The 23,728-nt window shown below is 41.7% G+C and overlaps 1 protein-coding gene across 3 annotated transcripts in view; it reads right to left on the reverse strand.

Annotated features, from left to right (window-relative positions):
* TMEM245 (transmembrane protein 245) overlaps window positions 1-23,728 on the reverse strand; it is a 49,752-nt gene that overhangs the window by 21,831 nt on the left and 4,193 nt on the right. The window contains exons 2-11 of one of the 3 annotated variants that reach the window (XM_075826841.1): window positions 21,195-21,312; window positions 15,976-16,077; window positions 13,488-13,601; window positions 10,827-11,018; window positions 9,397-9,566; window positions 7,937-7,960; window positions 4,085-4,189; window positions 1,890-1,972; window positions 1,190-1,280; window positions 293-391 (exon numbers count right to left, since the gene is read on the reverse strand). In XM_075826841.1, coding sequence (XP_075682956.1) covers window positions 293-391; window positions 1,190-1,280; window positions 1,890-1,972; window positions 4,085-4,189; window positions 7,937-7,960; window positions 9,397-9,566; window positions 10,827-11,018; window positions 13,488-13,601; window positions 15,976-16,077; window positions 21,195-21,312 — 1,098 coding nt within the window. Of the gene's footprint in view, window positions 1-292; window positions 392-1,189; window positions 1,281-1,889; window positions 1,973-4,084; window positions 4,190-7,936; window positions 7,961-9,396; window positions 9,567-10,826; window positions 11,022-13,487; window positions 13,602-15,975; window positions 16,078-21,194; window positions 21,313-23,728 lie in introns of all 3 variants that reach the window. The other 2 variants (XM_075826840.1, XM_075826842.1) reach the window with 2 other exon arrangements.

Raw genomic sequence — 23,728 nt, forward strand, 5'->3', positions numbered from 1 at the left:
GTTCAGGCTACCCCACAGGAAATTACACTTTGTTTGTACATTCATTCGTAGCTATATGTAATCAATTTAAGAATAAAACTTACTTTATTTAACACCTATGTGAACATGAACCTGTTAAAGGCAAATCTGTTGCATATAAATAGTATATTGAATTTGCAGATATTTTGCCAAATACAGAAAGTATTGACATTTAATAATATTAGATACATATTGCAACTGAGATTTCAGGTAGAACAAGTAAATGCTGTGGTAACTTTAATAATTATTCCAGACTGATGAAGAACTGCCTTACCTTTATGATCCAAGAGTGGTACAGTCTGTCCCAGAGCTCGAGAACTTGCTTCTCAATAATAGCTGTATTGTTTACTTTGTCCCCCAGTACCTTGTGTAGCTGCAAGGAAATAGACACTCTTTATATTTATATCAGAAACAAAACCCTAGTAATCCTTAGGCCCTGTTCACACCAGCTCTGGCGGCTCCATCAATGGGTTCTGTCGAGCGCCGTTTATGTCTATCATGTGACCGGATCCATTGCTTCTGTGATTTTTCCTTATTCTGTTCCTACTACAGAACAGAGTAACGAAAATTAGAGCGCAGATGTGAACATAGCCTTACTCTACTGTCTGATTGCTAACATTTCAGCATAGATCTAAAAAGGGGTTTTCCGAGATATTTAAGTTTTAATTTAACTAAAAATTGAAAAAAAAATACACCAAATTGTAATACACAGACCTTAGTAACTTTGTGCCAGTACAAGCCGGACCACGGTCCTTTCAGTTTACAATAAATACTGAATCACGCGAGACATCATTTTATCAGAGTAGCCAATCGAGACCTGCTTATTTGATGTCACACCCATTAGCTGCAATGAACACATGACAGGACGTCTCATGGATGTCGTGTCACCGCGTATTAGGACGGCTGGTACCAATGGAGCAGGAATGGCAGAAATTACTACGTTTAGTGTAGGACAATTTGGTGTATTTTCAAGTTTAAGCCCTAGTAAAAGCTATTTAAATAGCTAAAAAAAAAAAGCTTATTTGATTAAGTATGTGATTTTATTTTTACAATAGTGCCCACCTATGACTTACTGTAGACTTGGAATGAGTTAATTCAGCTGCAATGTCCTGGAGTGCGCACTATTTAAGCAAACAGCAAGTTTAAAGTGTGGCACAGGCTACAAGTTTACCTTGTTGGTGATCCACTCTCTGCCATACTGATACACGTTGTTAGCGGCAGAGTTAAGAGCCTTCTGGATAACCTGTGCTTCAGGCAGCCAACTGCATTACAAACATCAATAAAAAGGTTTACTAGCTTATTTAGTAAAAGTGTCAAAATTCATACAAAACCAAACTATTAAGGGCCAGGATCACACAGAGGCAGTTTTGGGCTCCGTTTTTTTTTGAGCCAAAGCCAAAAGCGGATCCAAAACAAAGGCAAGGCATAAAGAATAGATTTATACATCTCATTTCTTTTGTATCCACTCCTGTGCTTTTCGCTTAAAAAAAGCAAAACAAAAACGGCGCTAAAACGACATCAGAACTGCATGTCTAACAGGAATACCATGTCTAACGGGAATACAACTATCCATGTGTACATTGAAAAAAGGAGAACAAAGTGAAGGGTCACCAAATCTGGCATCCCCCTTCGTTGTAACGGTTGATAGGAATCCCTGAGACCAGACCCCCACCGATGACATCTGTTTTGTAAATATAACAAACTCCTATCTTATTATAGTGATATGAGAAATGATTGCAAATGTGTCGCTCTGGTCAGTTTCTGAAATGAAAGAGATGCATTGAACAACAACTATATGACAGAGTGACCTTAAAACGTAAAAGAATGCTTGTAACCAGTTATTAATGTAGACATAAAACAAAGCTCCTTACTTTGCCCATTCCGGATGATTAGAAACCGTCTCATTAATAAGATTGCTGGTCACTTCAATGAGATGCACGCTTTCCTCGTGTACCTGGAGAAAAAGGTTAGAAATGACATATAAATAGCGAACAAAATTTTTTATATATACAGTAGGTTAGTAAAACTGCTACAAAATGTTTTTGTCACTGACAAACAATAGTTTTCTAAGGGTTTATTCACATGGTGCAATTTGGCTACGAATTTGAGCAAATTGCAGGAAATAACGCAGTTTAACCACGCCATGCTAATAGACCCAAAGATTTTGCAACATCTTCAATCTTTCTCATCATCAGAATATGCGAGGCAATGTCAGTCTAGCATGGTTGCGCTTTGACCTTCCCTTTTTAATTGGAGAACATCTGATTCTCTAAGGCTTCAGTCTTTTTCTTCAGGGTGTTAGCCGGCTAGCACCCTGACCCATTCATTTCAATGGGGCCATACACACTTCAGTTTTTTTGGACGGCCCCGTTGCTCCGTTCCGACCAAAGTAGAGCATGTCCTACTTTGGTCCGAGATTCCGTGACCGTGAGGCCCATGCAAGTCAATGGGGCCGTCCAAAAAACCGAAGGCACACGGATGCTTCCGTATGTGACGGAGCAGTTGCCTAGCAACGGCCGGGCAGGCAGAAGTACATTAGAGATATTACACTAATTGGCAGCCACTTATCTCTATCCAGCACTGATAGAGAGAAGAGGCTGCTGATAAAAAATAAAATAAAAAGCAGCTCATATGTACCCCTGTCGTTGTCTTGGTGACAAGTCCCTCTTCTTCCTCCAGTCCGACCTTCCTGTATGACGCGGCAGTCCATGTGGCCGCTGCAGCCTGTGATTGGCTGCAGAGGTGGTCACGTGGGATGAAACGTCATCCCAGGAGGCCGGACAGGAGGGAGTTCTGGGTAAGTATGAACTGATTTTTTTATTTCATTAAAATTGTATTTTGCGAGCGCGGAGCATGGTCATTCTTAAGCGCTAGTCACTATCCAGGGTGCTGAAAGAGTTACTGCCGATCAGTGCAGCCCATTAGCTCTCAGCACCCAGTACAGTGACTAGCGCTGAACAACCCTGCTCTTTCAGCACCATGGATAGTACCATGCTCGGCGCTCGGAAACACCGAGTGCACACAGAACCAACACGGCCAACAAAACTGGCACACGGATCCGTCAAAAACAGCCACTAAAACGGTGAAGGAAGGGTGCACGAGGCCTTAAAGAGGCTCTGTCACCACATTATAAGTGGCCTATATTGTACAAGATGTGATTGTGCTGTAATGTAGATTACAGCAGTGTTTTTTTATTTCGAAAAATGATCATTTTTGACGGAGTTATGGCCTATTTTAGCTTTATGCTAATGAGTTTCTCAATGGACAACTGGGCGTTTTACTTTTTGACCAAGTGGGCGTTGTACAGAGGAGTGTATGACGCTGACCAATCAGCGTCATACACTTCCATTCATTTACTCTGCACATAGCGATCTAGCTAAATCGTTATGTGCAGCCACAAACACACATAATAACGTTACTACAGTGTCCTGACAATGAATATACTTTATCTCCAGCCAGGACGTGATGTCTATTCAGAATCCTGACCACTTCTCTGCACTTCTCTGTGATTTACAGCATAGCAGGCGTAGTCTCAGGAGATTACGCTGTAAACTGTCATTTACAGCGAGATGTCGCTGTGCTGTGCATCACAGAGAAGTGCAGAGAAGTGGTCAGGATTCTGAATACACATCACGTCCTGGCTGAAGGTAATGTATATTCATTGTCAGGACACTGCAGTAATGTTATAGTGTGTTTATGTGGCTGCACATAGTGATATAGATATGTGCAATGTAAATCAATGGGGAGAAGTGTATGACGCTGATCGGTCACCGATTGGTCAGCGTCATACACTTCTCTCCACAACGCCCACTTGGCCAAAAATTAAAACACGCCCAGTTGTCCATTAAGAAATTCATTAGCATAAAGCTAAAATAGGTCATAACTCCATCAAAAATGATTGTTTTTCAAAATAAAAAACACTGCTGTTGTCTACATTACAGCGCCGATCACATCATGTACAATATAGGCCACTTATGTGGCGACCGAGCCTCTTTAAGAATATTTTTTTTTTATTACCAAATAAAAGATCATAAAAAAAAAAAATTGGAATGAGCAGTATTGTTACCTTTGCCGTTAGGAGTAAGGCTAAAAGCAAGGTGCCGATGACCAGCAGGAATATAATGAATATGCTTATTATTTTGTCAAGGGTTTTCTCCAACCAAACAATCATCTGCAGAAAATGGAAAAGTGATTCAGAGATTGCACAGATTTTCTACTCCGTAATGCAGAAGTTTATGTAGCGCAAAGCAAACAACATACTAGATACTAGAAAACAAGGCGCACAGAAGATGAGCACACTCATGGTGAGCAGCAACATTGAACAAGCAGTGCAGATAGTTACAAAATTAGTAAAAAAAAAAGTCTGATATATGTACATCACATATGTTAACATTAGCATGTTACATGTTCAACCTACAGCCACTCTTACCTCGATTTCCAGTGCAGATTAATACAAGCTATTATTCCCTGATATCAGCCATTTCCAAAGGGGAAGAATGGAATTATTGATCGGAAGCCTTGACAATCGCCTGTCACTTCATCAATACTTTATCACATGCCCATTCATGTGTGAGAAGATCAGCCTCCTTTCTATAAGCCACCAACTTTAAGATGCCCATACACATTAGATGAACGTCAACCAAACCTGCTGACCATCTGATGTGAATCGGGGTGTCCTTGCTGCAAATGTCGGGAGAAAGATGGTTTAGGCATGATGGATTTCAACATGCTTGATCCTTTGTTCGTACAGATAAGCCACCACCAGCAGTGTCTGGCTACGGCTTATTTCCATTGAGTAGAAAAGAAGAACTGGGCATGTTGGCTTTAAACATATCCGATCCTTTGTTCCCATGGGAATGGGGTCATCTGCTCAAGCGACCAACAGCTATCTTATGAGTATGCCAACTTTAGCCTCTGATGAAACAGAAAGTGGATTTCTAAAACTACCTGTAGAGGTAACGAACATGCAATAGACAATAGTAACAACCTTATAGTAGACAATACAACTGAAACTGGAGTTACTGATCACAGATGTGCCCTAATGGAGCAACCAACAGTAAATAAAATGCAAAGAAATGCAAACTGGGTAATGACTTATGCAATCCCTTAGGCCTGATTCACATGAGCATTGAATACGTCCGTGTGACCGCTGTTAAAACAACGGCCATCACGCGGACACCTGTAATTCAATGCGACAGTGCACACGGCCGTTGTTTCAACGCACCGTGTAAGTCTTTAAGAGTCCGTGTAAACAGAACCCGCATGGGGGCACCTCGGTGGTGAAAAAAAGTCAAGTTCACACGTCCAAGTTGCCCCGTGTTCGTGCAAATCCAGCCTTAGTCTAGGGCGACACAGCAAAATAGGATTATGAATGAATTGTGACATTACCACAATGCAACTGCAATGTTTTACCGTTGCAAAATGTATTTTTATTTATTTATTTTTTTAAAAGCTGAGTGTTTCTCACAAAAAAATGTTTTTAATATATATTACATTTTAACTAAAAAAAGGGTCAGTACTCCATTCAAATATGCATACTTTACTATAAACTTAGGAAGAAACACCTTATATTGAAGGTTTAACTTAATGCTGCCATCTGGTGTCACAGCTCTGCACTGCATGCAGTAAAGAAAAATACAATGAAAATGTATTAGGCACATGCATCAATGTCAGGTTTGTCGAGCTGGATCTATTTAATTGCCTTTTAGAACGTACTTTGAGAAACAGCTTGAATACATTTAATGTATCACTCAAAATAAAAATTCCCTTTAATCCGTTATCCATAGGATCTGATTATCTGATGTGCATGGGAGTGGTTGGGGGAACGGTCACCATTACAAATGGCATGTGACAAATCTTCGGGCTGACATTGTAACCATCATGTGCACTGATGATTTCAATGATGCACTTCTATTTATATTGTTTCTATGGACAGAGCATTGCTTAGTGATGATATACGGACAGGAATTGTGTGAGATAAAAGATTTGTTTACCCTATAGACTAAATATCTGTAAACACTTGACTTTTCAGACGTGGTTTACTTGTGTGTCCCCACATTTAGGCTGTGTTCACACAGTTTTTTGCAGGAGGAAAATTCTGCCTAAAAATTCAGTTTGGGATTTTGAGGCAGATTTTGTCCTTTCTGCACAGCGATTTTCGCAGCGTTCTTTGCTCGCGCCTATACACTTTCTCTGCCTCCCTTTGATGTCAATGGGAGGTCAGAGGTGTAACCGCACGAAGATAGGGCATGTCCCTTCTTTCTCCCGCGAGGCGGTTTTACCGCTCGCGGGAGAAAACCGCCCCGCCTCCCATTGAAATCAATGGGAGGCATTTTCGCCCGGTTTTTGACGAGTTTTGCGGAGTGGTTTCCGCACCAAAATACTCTGACTTCTGTCCCCCAAATGCTCATTTGGCCGACAGTTTGGCATGTTTTTCAATGAGGAAAAATGAAGAAGACTCTGCCAGATCCCTTTGGTAGCGGCTTATTCCTGCAGGAACAAAGGATCAGACATGTTGAAATTCAATACCATTGTGGGAGTCTTCAGTCAGGTTATCCGACATTTATCTAATATGGCTGTCGTGCGATGTGTGTTATGTGATTGGCTGCAGCCACTGGTTGTGAGGCAGTGATAGATATAACACACACACAGGGAGACTGCTGCTGGGTCCAACTAGACCCAGCACAGCCCTATTAATGACAATAGTCACTATAAGAGGGCCGATTTCCCCTGTAATTGGGACTGCAGCCCCAGTTACAGTGGAAAAACATGATGTAAAAAAAAATAATAAAGTCCCCTAAATGTCTTGTCTGACCTTTAAGGGTCAGACCATAGTAATAAAAAAAAAAGTAAAGTGCAAAATTTTTTATTATAAATACACATAAAATACCCGCCCCAATAAAAACGGTATATTGGGTCTACAACAATGTTTAGGTAGGTGGTACTTGTCAAAGTAACATCCACACGTCAGGACCCAAGGTTTCCCAGCAGAACATTGCCCAGGACATCACACTGCCGACACCGACTTCCCATCTCCCGTCTGTCCACATGATGTAAGAGAAAACGTGATCAGACCAGGCCACCTTCTTTTATTGCTCCATGGTCTAGTTCTGATGGTTATGTGCCCATTATAGGCGCTTTCAGTGGTGGACAGAGGTCAGAATAGGCGCTCTGACTACGCAGCCCCAAATGCAGCAAGTTGCAATGCACTGTGTACGGACACATTTCTATCATAGCCAGCATTAACTTTTTCAGCAGTTTGTGCTATAGTAGTCCTTCTGTGGAATTGGACCAGATGGGACGGTCTTCTCTCCCCACACGCATCAATGAGCTTTGGGCACCCATGACCCTGTCGCTGGTTCACGGATTGTCAGTCCTTGGACCACTTTTGGTAAATTCTAACCACTGCATACCGGCAACACCCCACAAGACCTACTGTTTTGGAGATGCTCTGATCCAGTCACCTAGCCATCCCAATTTGGCCCATGTCAAAGTCACTAAGATCCTTACGCTTCTGCATTCCGAAAATGCCGGGAGCGCAGGCAGCGCCAGACAGAACACATTGACTTTAATGGGTTCCATTTGGTTTGTCGAGGTGCCCGTGGTTTACCGGAGACCATAGCGCAGCATGCTATTGTTTCCAGTATTTTAGTCGGAATCTGCGACAGAGGCCCCTAACGGAGCCTCAAACGCAGATGTAAGAGGGCTTCATCGCTGCTCGCATCTCCTTTAAACAAGATCAACTCCACATGTACTAAAAGAGGAACAATCATAGCAAATATCATTACTTACTCACAATTTTAAGGCCTTGTATATTGAGAGGTTGGAAAGGTTAAAACATGCACACACAGCGGCTTATTAAAACTTGTGTTCATCGCTCATTTCAGAAGACAAACACTTCAATAAGCGGTTGCTTTACCTGCTCATTAAGCCAATGCCACATCTTTATGTGGGCAGGAAAGTGAAATGGAAAAAAAAAGGGGCAAAGGAGAAAATGGGAGAGAGGAAGAGAACACAGTAGTACATTAGTGAATAATGTGCAAGTACAATGTGGCAAGAACAAAAGGGCACACACGTAGCAGGGGGCAAATACATAGCAACAAAGTGCTATATATTTTAAGGTTATAACTAAGACAGGAAACTTAACACATAACATAAATAACATTACTCGCTAAGACTTCGCACCACCTCATGCAGCAGACAAGGTGAATCCACCAGGATCTCTATTAGAATACAGATTTACACATTTCCTTGCATTACATACTATGTCATATTCTATGTATATACAATAGCTTTCTTTTACTGTGCCATCACAAATCTAATCTATTTTTGTAACCTAAAATTAGAATAAAATGGAGCTTTATTGTAATACACTGCAGCAGAAATGCGAGGGTTAATGCGAATGTTTTGTCATGTAAATTCCATGGAAACCATGCTTTATATTTCAGCCTCTCTCTCCTGCACAGTAGACGCTACGCTATTTTGTACAATTAAGGATTTTCTCAGGATTTGCACTTGTTTTGGAAAAAGCCTATGGTGTTCAATATCGTAACCAAGGGTAAAAAAAACAAAGCAAAAGAAAAAGCAAACAACCACCTAGTTTTCACACAACCACATTAGTTTAAGCTATGACTGCATAGTGACAAGGTGTCACCTGCGAATTGTGATAAAAGCATAATCGTGCCACAACTTCAATGTTACCATCCGGGAAGAAAAAGTCGAAAGCAAACTTTCAGACAAAGCTGGAATTTGTTGCAATGGCCACAGGGTGGCTTTTGCCTTTTTTTTTCCCCCAAAAGGAAACTCTAAAGTCAATGTGGGATATCGATCTTACTGCAAATTCTGGGCGACGTTGTGTCATCCTGTAGCCTGATCCTTAAATGACCGCACTGGATGACACTACATCCCTCTAGACCAGGGGTCTGCAACCAGTGGCACTCCAGCTGTAGTTAAATGACAACCCCTAGCATGCGCTGACAGGGAATTGTAGTTGTACAACAGCTGGAGGGCTACTGGTTGCAGACCCCAGCTCTCCAGTTCATACAGTATTAATATTGCTAGCCAACTTGCTGTCCTATTAGCCATAATGCTCTCTGATGGTCTGTAGGCAACTACCTCAATCATTGCACAAAGTAAAGTCAATTCAAGTAAGAGCATAATACCAATGCCAGATCGACTTCAGAAAGCATTTACATCCATTATCTGCCTATCCAATTAGAACATATGAAGACAGTATTCAAAGAGAAAAAGTATGTTACAAAAGGAGACAGAAATATCTAAAAACGTAAAGATTGATATTGGAGGTGGCAGCCTGGCATATTTGTCTTTGTGTGTCAGCCATTTGTGATGTATAACTCAGCACTGATCAGAGACACTTACCTTACCGTCAACTTTCAGAACAAATTTTCCCAGCCCTCGAATGGGTCTGGGCGCCAAAGCTTCCTTACGTTCCGATACAAACTCTTCTATAACTTTCCACCAGCCACCAAAACGATTCCCCAAGAAGCCAATTACTCCAAAATGGATCACCAGTTTTTTTACTGCAAAAACTTAGAAAGACAAATTTGGAGAAACAACCTTTAGCGGAGCTTTTACACAACACATATTCCTTTTACTTGCCGGATAAAACTGGTAAGCAACATTCACACGAACAGAATGGTGTCTAGAAAAGAGGCCCTGTTCATCCTCAAGATCAATGTCTCTGAATCGTGCATTACTTCTATTCTCTGTATTACGATTATTGTCCTTGGAGGGCTCAAAATTATTTTATGGTAAAAGATTTCAAAATTCTAGATTTAAAGGGGTAGATTGAACAGCCCTACTGAAGTGAATAAGGATGAACAGCAATAACAGGAAAACAAGCAAACGTTCTTTTCTAATCATATTACATGTCATCCAGAAAAGAGCAATATTGTGCAACTTTCAAGATGTTTTTGAAAACCTGGTGGCATGCAAGTCACTGCAAATCATAACCCAAAGCATCTGCCCTTGGGTTAACAAAAATGGCACCAGCAACTGATTTGCTGCAAGACTGGCACTAGGTTAACTTTTACCATATTAGCAGAAATTTCCGACCACTGAATTCAGGAGTAAGGCTGGCCATACCCTACAGACTTCACTAGAGATGAATGGCCTGTGAAGGTTGTTGTTCTACCCCACAACACTATAATGACCCACCAAGTACTGCCAACAACTGTACCCTACCGAAAAATCCAACACATTGCATTGAGTTTGTCCTGATATGTAGTATAGGCCACATTTTATTATCAAAGTATTCTATTTTATTTTTGTGAATATTTCCATATTTTTTTTATTATATACTTTTGGAGTTTGAGCCTAGTACAGTACATAGTTATCAAAGTGAGATGTGAGTAATGATGTATCAATACATCTTCCCACTACGAATACATCCAACTACTACTCATTGCACTGCTGGCCAACATTCATATAATTCGAAAGGAGAACTCCATGGTCCCTGGTTCATATATCAAACAGTACACATCTGCATTGCAGGCACTGTCGGGACACCATGACGGAAACCGGAAAAGCCCCATTAATGTCAATGGGGTCCATCGGGCGCCGTTGTTTTTGTCATGTGACGGAATTGTTACAGTATTGAATTACATTTTTTCTGCTCCTTCTACGTAACAGAAAAACCGGCGCAGATGTAAACACAGCCTAATAAAACACCCACATAGGTGACCGGAACTAACAGAACCTAGTCCTAACTCTTCCCAGTTCTATACAGAAGTGTCGCTATACAGTTCAGGCTCCTAATATAGGAGAGCATAGTTATGGGGAGTAATTACCTGCAATAGGTACTGGAAGGAGCTGAATGATCCACAGATGAAGCCATAGCTGGACAATCATTATGGCCCACACAAGTAAAACAAAGTATATATCGCTGGTTTTCTTTTTTTTAAGAAATGCTCCAATGTCACTTCTTTGCCTTCCAAATGGAGATGAAATGGGGGTGGTCGGGGTCTCATTTGTAACAGGCTCTGCTGAAAAATTAAACAGAGAGAAATAACCAATTACTTACACACTGGGATTCTTCTTTTCTTTCCAAACTACAGTTTAGGTTGAGCGTTAGACGGACACTTGTGAACGATTCCCACATCCGGTTTAGAAAATAGTTTTAGCTTTCAAGTTTTGGGCATTTAAAAGGGTCATCACAAGGAAACGTTTTTCTGCCATGTTTTTATGATATGTCCATTGGGCAAGTGATCAAAGTCAGATAAGGGTCCAGTTCTGGACTGAACTCTATAAGGCCATGTTCACTTATTTTCCAGCGTATTTCAGAGCTGAAAACTGTCCGAAATACACCTTGAAAACGCCTGCAAACAGCTTTCCATTGATTTAAATGGTTTGAAGCTGTGTACCTCATACTGCGCACAATTACGCCGCTGTTAAGCCCCTTCCCGCTGTGGCCACTTTTGACCTTCCTGACAGAGCCTCATTTTTTTACATCTGACATGTGTCACTTTATGTGGTAATAACTCCGGAATGCTTTTACCTATCCAAGCGAATCTGAGATGGTTTTCTCGTGACACATTGGACTTTGTTACTGGTAAAGTTTGGTCGATACATTCAGTATTCTTATAGGGAAGAAACACCAAAATTTTAGCAAAAATTTGCATTTTTTTTAAATGTAAACGCATCTGCCTGTAAGACAGGGAATAATATCACACACAATAATTGCTAATTAACATCCCCCATATGTCTACTTTAGATTGGCATCGTATTTTGAACATCCTTTTATTTTTCTAGAACAATTTGCACAAGAACAGCAGCAATTTCTCACATTTTCAAGAAAATTTCAAAAGGCTATTTTTACAGGGACCAGTTCAGTTGTAAAGTGGCTTTGAGAGGCCCATACAATACAAACCCCCATAAATCACCCCATTTTAAAAACGGCACCCCTCAAGTTATTCAAAACAGCATTTAGAAAGTTTAGAAATTCATATTATCCTTTTTTTTTTCTGTAACACAGAAGGTTTTACCAGAGAAACACAACTCAATATTTATTACACAGACTCTTCAGTTTTTATAAATACCCCACATGTGGCCCTAGTGTCCTAATAGACTGAAACACAGGCCTCAGAGGCAAAGAACCACCTAGTGGATTTTGGAGCCTCCTTTTCATTAGATTATATTTCGGGCACCATGTCAGGTTTGAAGAGGTCTTGTGATGCCAAAACAAAGGAAACGCCCCAAAAATACCAAATTTTGGAAACTACACCCCACAAGGAATTAATCTTTTCAAAAAAATAATTTTATGTGGGACCGGGTTTGTAAAGCCTTTCCTATAACATGCTGCACATGTTTGGGGAGGTGAAAGGTTCTCTTTAAAATAAAAAAAAATGCTGGAAATAGATCGTTCTGTGTGTAATGAATTTATATAATATGAGTTTCACTTTTCGAATTTAATTACTTAAATAAATTTACTTTTTGATGATATTCTAATTCATTGAGAAGGACTAGTATATATTTTTTTACGCCGTTCACTGAGCGGGTTAAATAACGCTATATTGTGATAGTTTGGATTTCTACGAACGCAGCAATACCAGTTATGTTAACTTATTTTTTGAACATTGCTTTAGGGGGGAAAAAAAATATGGGGAATTTTATTTTTTTTAACTTTTAATATATTTTGTTTGTTGGAGCATTAACAAAAAACTTTTTTTTAATTATTTTTTTTTTTATTAGTCCCCCTAGGTGACTTGAACCAGCGATCCTTTGCATGATATACTGCAATACTAATGTATTGCTATATTGACTGTCTCCTTTGAAGCCCTGCCAAAAGCTTCAAAGGAGTACAAAGATGGCGGACCTGGGGCCTTCATTAGGCCCCCAGGCTGCCATGACAAGCATCAGCACCCTCGATCGCATTGATTGGGGGCTGCTCCCGGATTCTAACAATTTAAATGCCACGGTCGCAATTGACCGCTGCATTTAAGGTGTTAAACGAGCGGAATCAAAGTGCCCGTTGCAGTGAAGTGTCGGTTGTATTACACAACCGCGGAGTATGGAGCGCGTTCAGCCCGTGAGCCCTCTCCGTACTTCACCTTAACGGCTACCACACACATGTACGTGGTATATCATTAAGGGGTTAAAAAAGTTAAATATAATCACTTATTTTATTTCACAATCTCGAAACCCTACATGTTCTGAGAAAAACACGACCAAATACATTTAGGTTGGCAGAGGACTAAAACAACAACTTGCTATTAAATTGGCACATGGCTAAAACATAAAAATGTGTCTCGTCAGGAAATGGGGTAAAGCCTCTGGTCAGGAAGCGCAATGGTTTTGTATAGAATATTATTTAAGAATTTTAGACCTCATCACACGTTTCACTTATTTTATCAAAAATACTTTTCGCACACGATAACCTTAGAAAGCCTTTGTTTTGCAGTATGGAATGTGAGTACAAAAAAATGCTATCATCTTACGGAGTACTCAGTCACCTGGGCGTTGTGATAAATTCAGCTCTTCCTGGTGTTCCTCAAAACCGGTGATGGATATCGCCATGGCAATAGTCGAAGCTGCAATAGTGATCACGTGACCGGGAAGTACGGTGGCTACAAATGAAGAAAATATACTGCAATGAATAAAACAGGTAAAATGTAACAATCCCTACAAGATGATAGATGACTTTAGTCAACAACACTTTATGGTATTATTATTATTATTGAATGTCCAGATATTGCATTACATTCTTTATTAACCCCTTAAGGACACGGCCAATTTTAGCCTTGAGGACAGAGCAATTTTTTTTACATTTCCCTCTTTGCATCCCGACGCTCATAACGCTTTTATTTTTTGTACGACGTAGTTGTATGAGACTTTGTTTTTTGCGGGACGAGTTGTACTTTATGTACGTACCATTTTTTGGTACAAATACATTATCGTTTAATTTCTATACATTTTTAATTCGATTAAAATGCAGAAAAAAAGCAGTTGTGCAGCAGTTTTAATATTTATTTTTTTTACACCATACACCGATCATAAATAACATTATATATTTGTTGTAGAGGTTGTTACGGTCGTGGCGATACCAAATATGTCTATATTATTTCATGTTTTGGGACTTATATTTTAAAAAGTTGATTTATTATAAAAAATGTGTATTTCTGTGTATTTTATTAACTTTTTATTTATTTACCATTATTTTTTTTTTACATTCATTTAACTTTTTTTTTTAATCCCATAAAGGGATTTATCATTTTGATTTTTATTTTGTAACTGCAATGTACTGGCATAGATCTATATGCCAGTACATTAGCCTGTTACTGATCGTACACAGGCAGTTGTTAGGGCATACCTCAGTATGCCCTAACAACAGGAAATATGTTCAGACAGCCCTGGGGTCCTTCACTGGACCCTGGGCTGTCTGGCCATATGAGTTATGGGCTTTGATCGAGTCACAGTTATTTTCTGTGACGCGATCAATGTGCAGTCCCCTCTCCTTGAACGCCGCGATCAGCTGTCATCGCGGCATTCAAAGGGTTAACAGCGGAGAGAAGATGTTTCTCTTCTCTCCGCTGTCAGAGCGGGGCCGTGGCTGTGTATTACAGCCGTTGCCCCGCTCTCGATCGCGCGCACAGACGCGCGCAGGGACGGCTGTCACACAGGACGAGTATGCTCGTCCTAATGCGCGAAGTGCTCGCCGCTCAGGACGAGCATACTCGTCCTGTGTCGGCAACCAGTTAAATAGTGGCTCTCGGGCAAAAAATTACTTGTATATTTTTCAGAAATTATATACTTGGATACGAACAAAGCTAATATAAATTAGAACTATTCTAAAAAATCATCCCTGCGTGCCACTCCCGACAGCCCTGCGTGCCACTCCTGACAGCCCTGCGTGCAGGGTTTATGGGGTAGTATACAGGGATGCTGGGGGGCTTATATACAGGAATGATGGGGTAACATACAGGGATGATGAGGGTAACATACAGGGATGATGGGGGTAACATACAGGGATGATGAGGGTAACATACAGGGATGATGAGGGTAACATACAGGGATGATGAGGGTAACATACAGGGATGATGAGGGTAACATACAGGGATGATGAGGGTAACATACAGGGATGATGAGGGTAACATACAGGGATGATGAGGGTAACATACAGGGATGATGAGGGTAACATACAGGGATGATGAGGGTAACATACAGGGATGATGAGGGTAACATACAGGGATGATGAGGGTAACATACAGGGATGATGAGGGTAACATACAGGGATGATGAGGGTAACATACAGGGATGATGAGGGTAATACAGAGGGACCCCCATCATCCCTGTATATACCGGCCTGCCATCATATGTGTATATACCATTAGGACGGGCACTGTCCTCTCGCCATGGCACGCAGGCTTTGAGGCTAAACAAGAAGTAAATGGGGCAGGCATTGAGAAGACCGTGGACCAATAAGCAAGTTGAAACGCTGGTATACGCCAGACGTGCAGCGGACTCTGAAAATATTTGCTGAGCCGCTCATTGCTCAGCACAGATAGGCACGAGGCTGTGACGTTATCGTGCCTGTCTTCGCTGAGCTGCAAGCGGCCGATGTTACACAATGAATAGTAGAGCAGGGAACTGACGGTTCCCTGGTCTATCATAGGTTTCAACTGTATCTGTGTCCTGAGGCTGAAGATAGTTGAAACTGGGAAAAAACAAAAACTGAAATGCGCAAGATGACCTCAGTTATCTGCGTGGAATTTTTTTTTTCTTTTCGATTAATTGCCCAGCCCTACCTAGAAGCAATGCTTATAAGGGATACAAACTTTATATACAGCATCACATGAAGGGTGATCAAGTGAAATGCTGTGCATCCATCTTCATGGGCCTCAGTTTTAGAAGACTACAGGTCCAATAGTTAACTTTCCTTTTAGGTTTAGCAAACTTTTAAAAATGACAGCTCACAAACTGTGTTTTTTTACCCAACTTTACCTGATGACCCTTGCACAGACTGTTTTTCATGCAGCATACCCAATGTCATCAGAAACACAATCAAGAGAAAAACTGGAATTTTCCAAGACCCAGCAACAGATGCTGAAAAAGAATACGAAATAACATTATATAAGTAGTGGGTATTATAATGGGATGGAAAAATAACCAGCAGTAAAAAGCTATTTATATCATTACACTTTGCAAATCTTTATGAAATAACATTGAGCTTTCAATAATAACGACATACATATCTTCAGACACATCCTAGAGACCCGTGCAGATTGATAGAATCATGGAGCTGCAGAAATCTTCAGATTGTTGCGCCCCTTCATTCTCTCAGGAGAGAAGCTGTCAGGCCATGCAAGGGTTGGGATGATATTAGATAAAAGGGTCTGTTTTCTTACGCAGAAACAGTGTCACACTTATCCATTGGCTGCGTTTGGAATTGCGGCTCTGTCCGATTCAGGGGCATTTCATACAACCACTTTTCAAGGAGTATTCCCATCATAGAATGTTATGGCATATATCTGGTACATGCTAGAGCATTCTGATTGGTGGGGGTTTGACTTCTGGGCCACCCGCCATTCCTGAGAATGAAGGGACCCCACTCTTTTCACCAGCCACCTGTAGGGAATTGTAACACAGCCCCATTCATGTGAAGTGCTTTCCTAATACACTTTATAACACTTTTCTGTTTCTTTCTCTGCGTACTATAGCACGGACTGGCAATTGTTTGTACTGTACGCTGCTCCTAGGAGCTAGCATTCAGTACAGGTTCTGTAAGATACATTTATTCTAGAGAATATCTCCTTACATATTGCACCCGACAAAGGCTGCAAGGCAGCACACATGGAGAAATGCACCTCCATGCACTATTGTACAGGATCCGTGCACATGACTGCCCGAGTGGGTCCAGAGCAGGGGACCCCCCAACGTATGACATATCCACAGGATATTTCAAATGTCAGACAGATGCGGGTCTTACCTCTGGGACACGCACCTATCTCAAGAACGGGGCCCCCTAATCCCCGTTCTAGCTTTTTGTGCTCACGCTGCCTCCCGGCCACTTCCTGATTACATGGTCGGGAGTTACGGAAACAGCGTAACGCGCTGAGCTACGCTGTTTCCATAACTCCCATAGAACTGAATAATAGTTAGGGAAACAGAGTAGCTTGCATGCTACGCTAATTCCGCAACTGCCATTCACTACTATGGGAGTTACAGAAACTGGGTAGCTCAGCGAGTTACGCTGTTTCCGTAACTCCCGACCATGTAATCAGGAAGTGGTCGAGAGTCAGCGTGAGCACAAAAAGCTAGAACAGGGATTAGGGGGCCCAGTTCGTGAGATAGGTGTGGGTCCCAGAGGTGGGACTCTCATCTATCTGACATTTATGACATATCCTGTGGATATGTCATAAATGTCTGTCATAGGAAAACTCCTTTAACCCCTTCCCCCTGCTGGCATTCTGGGCCCTAATGTCCAAGCCATTTTTTAGATTTTTCCATTGTCACATTCGAAGAGCTGTAACTTTTTTATTTTTGCGTCGGCATAGCTGTATAAGGTCTTGTTTTTTGCGGGACGACTTGCAGTTTTTATTGGTACCATTTGAGAGTAGATGCGACTTTTTGATCACTTTCTATCACATTTTTTTTAAGTCAGGATTAACAGAAAACAGCAATTTTTCCATTGTTTTTTATTTTATTTTTTACGACGTTCACCGTGCGGGTTAAATAATGTAACAGCTTTATAGTCGGGGTCGTTACGGACGCGGCGATACCAAATATGTGTAACTTTTTTGCTTTATTGTAGTTTTTTTTAATAGTAAAGCATTTTGTAAGGGGAAAAGCTGGGTTTTTCATTTTTTTTTTTTTCACTTTTTTTTTTAATTAACTTTATTAAACTTTTTTTACTTTTTTACTAGTCCCACTAGGGGACTTCCCTATCCTCCGATCGCTATTATAATACACTGCAATACTTTTGTATTGCAGTGTATTACTGCCTGTCCGTTTAAAACGGACAGGCATCTGCTAGGTCATGCCTGCGGCATGATCTAGCAGGCATTCGCTGCAGGCAGACCTGGGGGTCTTTATTAGACCCCCGGCTGCCATAGAAGACACAGACACTCGGCGATTTTATCGCCGGGTGTCAGTGAGATGAGAGGGAGCTCCCTCCCTCTCTGCAAAACCATTCAGATGCGGTGCTCGCTATTGTGCACCGCATCTGAAGGGTTAAACAGGTGAGATCGATACTAATATCGATCTCACCCGGCAGAGCAGGGACGCCCCCAGCCCTCAGCTGCTTCTGGCAGCTGAGAGCAGGGAGATTTCACGGCTCCCTGCTCTGTTTACTTTATTCTAATGCAGCGACGTAGTTTGGCGGCGCTCTAGAATAAAGCCCACTAATGACCGCCGTAAAAAGACGTATCGGCGGTCATTAAGGGGTTAAAGAGGCTCTGTCACCAGATTATAAGTGCCCTATCTCCTACATAATGTGATCGGCACTGTAATGTGGATAACAGCAGTGGTTTTTATTTTGAAAAACTATCATTTTTGAGCAAGTTATGAGCTAGTTTAGATTTATGCTAATGAGTTTCTCAATGGACAACTGGGCGTGTTTTTACTTTTTACCAACTGGGTGTTGTACAGAGGAGTGTATGACGCTGACCAATCAGTGACTAATCAGTGACCAATCAGTGACCAGTCAGAGATCATACACTTCTCATTGTTCCAGCCCAGCATGATCCACAGCAGTGTGATTGTGCAGTGAAAGGGTATGTTCACACGCACTAATTACGGACGTAATTCAGGCGTTTTTCCCCCGAATTACGTCCGAAAATAGCGCCTCAATAGCGTTGACAAACATCTGCCCATTGAAAGTAATGGGCAGACGTTTGTTTGTTCACACGAGGCCTAATTTACGCGCCGCTGTCAAATGACGGCGCGTAAATAGACGCCCGCGTCAAAGTGACCTGTCACTTCTTTGGCCGTAATTGGAGCAGTTATTCATTGACTCCAATGAATAGCAGCGCCAATTACGTCCGTAATGGACGCGGCGTTCAAGCGCCTGCACATGCCGTTACGGCTGAAATTACGGGGATGTTTTCAGGCTGAAACATCCCCGTAATTTCTGCCGTTACGGACGCCCTCGTGTGAACATACCCAAAGAAGTAAAGACGCCCAGTTGCTAAAAACACAATACACGCCCAGTTGTCCATTAGAAAGGCTAATTTGCATAAATATAAAATTGCTCATAACTTAGCCAAAAATGATCGTTTAAAAAAAAACTAAAAAAAACGTTACTGTTATCTACATTGCAGCGCCGATCACATGCAATAGGAGATAGGGATTTGATAATCTGGTGACAGAGCCTCTTTAATTATGGGATACTGAAAAGCTGACACTGTGGTCAATTTAATAAAAACAAATCTTTCTTGTGTAAAATACCTTGACAATTATGGCATCCCAAGCAGAAACGGAAGAATTTGATCCAGCACTGTTTCGTTAAAAGGAAGTAATATTCAAACTTTATTTCAGACAAAAATAAATCCACTAGGAGTAAGGGTGGTTGTCTCAGCAGTAAGCATACGCGTTTCCGACAGATCACCTGTCCTTAGTCATGGCACATTGTACCGGTGACCTGCGTTTGGAGGCGTTCTGCTTCTGATTTTTAGGCCGTTTTTCGGGCCGAAAATAAGCCGTGTGAACATACCCTTAGGGTCAGTTCACACTGAGTTTTCTTGACACATTTTGACGCGGAAACCGCGTTGGAAAACGCGCCAAAAACGGCCGAAAATGCCTCCCATTGATTTCAATGGGAGGTGGAGGCGTTTCTTTCCAGCTCGTGGGAAAAAGAAGGGACATGCCCTATCTTCGGGCGTTTACACCTCCGACATCAATGGGAGGCAGAGAAAGCGTATTTCGCTGTGCTTTTTGCCCGCGGCGCTCAATGGCCGTAAGCGGAAAACGCTGCGAAAATCGGCGTGCAGGCAGAACAAAATCTCTGTTTGAACCCAGCCTAAGGCCTTATTTACACGAACGTGTTTAAGGTCCGTGGGACGGCCGTTGAAACAGCGGCCGTTCCACGGACCCATGTAATTCAATGTGACCGTTCAAATAGCCGTTGTTTCAACGGACCGTGTGAAGGATCCGTGGGAAAATAGGACATGTCCGTTCTTTGCACGCGTCACTCCATAGACTCAACTATGGGGGATGCATGACATCGCGTCCTGCAGCGCTGAGCACGGATGTACCTCGGACATGAAAAACTGCAGTTTTTCATGTCCGAGATGCACAGCGCTCGTGTAAATAAGGCCTTCGGTTACGTTTTTTGTCAGGCAGAAAAAAAATCGGACTCAAAATTCCTTCAGGATTTTTGCGGCTGACTTTGAAAGACCAGAATCTTTTGCAGCTTTTTTTGCTGCGTCTCATGAGACTTTTTTTGCCACTGTATTTATTTTTTATTAAATGAATTAATAACAAAAATCGCGCCCAAAAAAAAAAAGTTTCAAACAAGAAGAAAGTTTTTTTTTTCCTGCCTATTGATCAATGGAAGGTCAGAGGGAGGGACACCCGAGAAAAAAAATTGCCTCTGCCTTTCACTGAGTGGGGGGTAATTTTGGACATTTTTTGGTGCGGATTCCTGGGCAGTTTCCACGTCAAAATCAACACCAAAAAAATGCTGTGTGAGCTGACCCTTATAAAACCAGTATCTGTGAACCTTAGCATGCAAAGTAACAAAAGCGTTACTACAGTGTCAAGGCGGCTTGCGCTGTGTTCCCTCCCGCGAGAACACACACAGACTGAGAGAGCACTCTCTGCAGAACCACCAGTCTGTGTTCTCGCGGGAGGGAACACAGCGCAAGCCGCCATGACACGGTCCATAGCGGATTGGACATTGTCAGAGCGAAGACATCACGCCCCCTTGCCATTTAGTTAGATAGGAACGCCCCATTGACCGTTCAGGGGCTTATTTACATATCGGGCGCCAAATATAACGGCACCGATATGTAAATAACGGAGGAAGATAGGAAATTTTTTTAAAGTGAGACAGTGTTTGTGAAGCTCTGCCCATTACACGCTGCACATGTATAGGCAGGGGAAAGGTCCTCTTTAACATTAACTTCTTCAGGATAAAAAGGTCCTGACAAAAACGTATAAAAAAAAAACAAAAAAAAAACAAACACATTTATAACATTTGACAAATTAATAGAAAACATTACCCAAATGGAAGAGCAGTATGAGCCACACAGGAACTGAAACGGCAGTAAGGTAGCGCTGAGTATCTGGATTCCACTTGAATGAGACTGCCAGTCCATACCCAACGACCAGCGTCCAAATCTAGAGAGAAATCAACCATCAGCATACACCAGTAATAAAAGATCACAGTGGACAGCAGCAGCATTAGGGCTTGTCCACACGTAACGGAACTGCTGCAGAATATTTATGCAGCAATTACGCAGACTAGCAGGATTTCCGCCGCGGAAAAACCGCACCATTTCCTGCATTTTTTTACTGCAGAAAATGGTGCAGATTTTGCAGCGTTTTTTTCAAAGCTAGGAGACGGTGATATCTCCTCTGAAACACAGCAATTCAGTCCACTTTCCGCAGCAGGAATGGACATTCTCCGGTACGAAAAATATGCACCGCAGGTGAATTTCTGCTCAGAAAAATGTGTTAAATCTCACCCACTTTGCTGCTACTGTATTCTGCTGCATATTTTCTGTCAGGAAAATACGCAGCAATTCCGCTAGGCGTGGACAAGCCCTTAGGGTAATTTCACCTGCGGCAGATTTATTGCATTAGTTTCTGCGAATGAAAATCAGTTCCATCATGTGAATGGGGTTCTTTCTGTCACAGGTGTATGGATTTCTGCAAGCCCTATTCAGATGAATGGGACAGTTTCAGAAACTTTTGCAACAAATCTGCCGAATGTGAATTTAGAACCCTAAAGCTTTATTCAGACGAGCATGTGAAAAACTGCCTTTTTCCACGGCCGATTTGCACCCGTGCGGGACCCGCTTTAACGGACCCCTCATAGACGTGAGTCTGCTGAGGGATCGGTGAAAACGGACAAAAGTAGTACACGGCCTATTTTTTTCACAGGCTCTTTATACGGTCTGTTAAAACGTCTGTGTGAATAGCCCCATAAAATTACACAGCACCGTTAAAAAAGATGGCCGTCACACGGCCGATATATAGGTTAGTCTGAACAAAGCTGAATGCTTGCGGCTATTCACTGTGGCCGTCACGTAAAACTACACTGGCAGAGTAGAGTTGAACTGCAGGATTAACCAGATAGCCAAGGAATGTCTATGTATTTACTGCAACAAATGTTAACCGCTGGGAAAAACACTACTGAAGCGAAGGTCAGGTGCACATGGCCGTATTAGGGCTAGATTTTATATAGAGCCACAATAGAGAGCCAATGGGGCCTTTACTGTATTTCCATATTCCTCCGATTTCTTATGCCTCATGCACACGACCGAGTGCGCCGTCCGAGTCCCGTCACTGATCCGAGGAAAGATAGGACATGTCCTATCTTTCCTCGGATCGGAGACTCGGACCATTTTTCACAGACCCGATTCACCCGCTAAAGTGAATGGGTCCGTGAAGACAATCGGGTGCCACTCGGATGCCGTCAAAAACGGCCCGAGTGGCACAACGGTCGTGTGCACGAGGCATTACGGTGACATCCAAAATCTTGGCATGCTCCGTCGCTTGCACACAGCCCCCGACGAAGCATTGCACTGCCATTCAACCTCTGTGCCGAGGATCCAGCTAATATCCATCACATCCAAGTTATGAACTGATGGAATTAGCTAAGAGAGAACAATACAGCTTCTATATATACAGAATACATAGAAGTTGGATCGTAAAAAGTAAAAAAAAAAATTTAAGAAAAGTCAATTTGTTTTTTATATTAAAAAAATAAATAAAAAGGAAAAAAAGCCTTCAAAAGATGTATATAGCCTTCAACTTTGAGATGTTTTCTATTAACGTTTTTGGTATACCAGTCCGAAACTGCTTTGGGTCTTGTATAACAAGTCTACAGTAACTTGTTTGCCACAAGTTTAGCACTGCCCCCCTCCCCGTTTTGCACGTTGTTGGTAGGCAAAGTTCCCCTTGGATAAAACTTATTCTCCAAAGTCATTTGTCATGTTTTATTTCTATGGAAAGGGCAAAATAGAGAACACAGAACAAACTGTTCACACAATTTTCCCATTCTTGCCATAGTTATTGACCTGCAGTTCTCAAAACAAGGTATATATCATGCAAAGTCCAGGGATCAGCAATAAGAGGACAGTCTTATTTCCTTTATTACTGCAACATAGATTGGCCCAAATTGTTTGTCTGAAGCATAGAACGTTACCAGCGGCGTTCATAAAAACGGTTCTAATAAAAAGCACCAGCATTGCTCATAGAAACCAATCATATTCCAACTTTCATTTTCCCAGGTACATTTGGAAAGGAGTGGTTATTTGTTTGGTTGCTATAGTCAAAATTATCAAGGGTTAAAAAAAATATATATATGTATGATGCCCAACATCTGGTCGCATACGCAAGGATGTGCCGATTTAGGGGGTTCTGTACTTTGCTTACAGCCTGTTCACATCAGCATTCGGGTTTCGTTCATCCTTTCAGTCAAAGGAACTGATGAACAGAATGCTGAACGGAAACTATCGCTTCCGTATCAGCTCAGTAAAGTTTGTTTTTTTCACAGAAACAAACTGAAGCATTACCATTGAAATCAATA

Source organism: Rhinoderma darwinii, chromosome 5 (genome assembly GCF_050947455.1).
Source record: "Rhinoderma darwinii isolate aRhiDar2 chromosome 5, aRhiDar2.hap1, whole genome shotgun sequence".
NCBI classification, from domain to species: domain Eukaryota; kingdom Metazoa; phylum Chordata; class Amphibia; order Anura; family Rhinodermatidae; genus Rhinoderma; species Rhinoderma darwinii.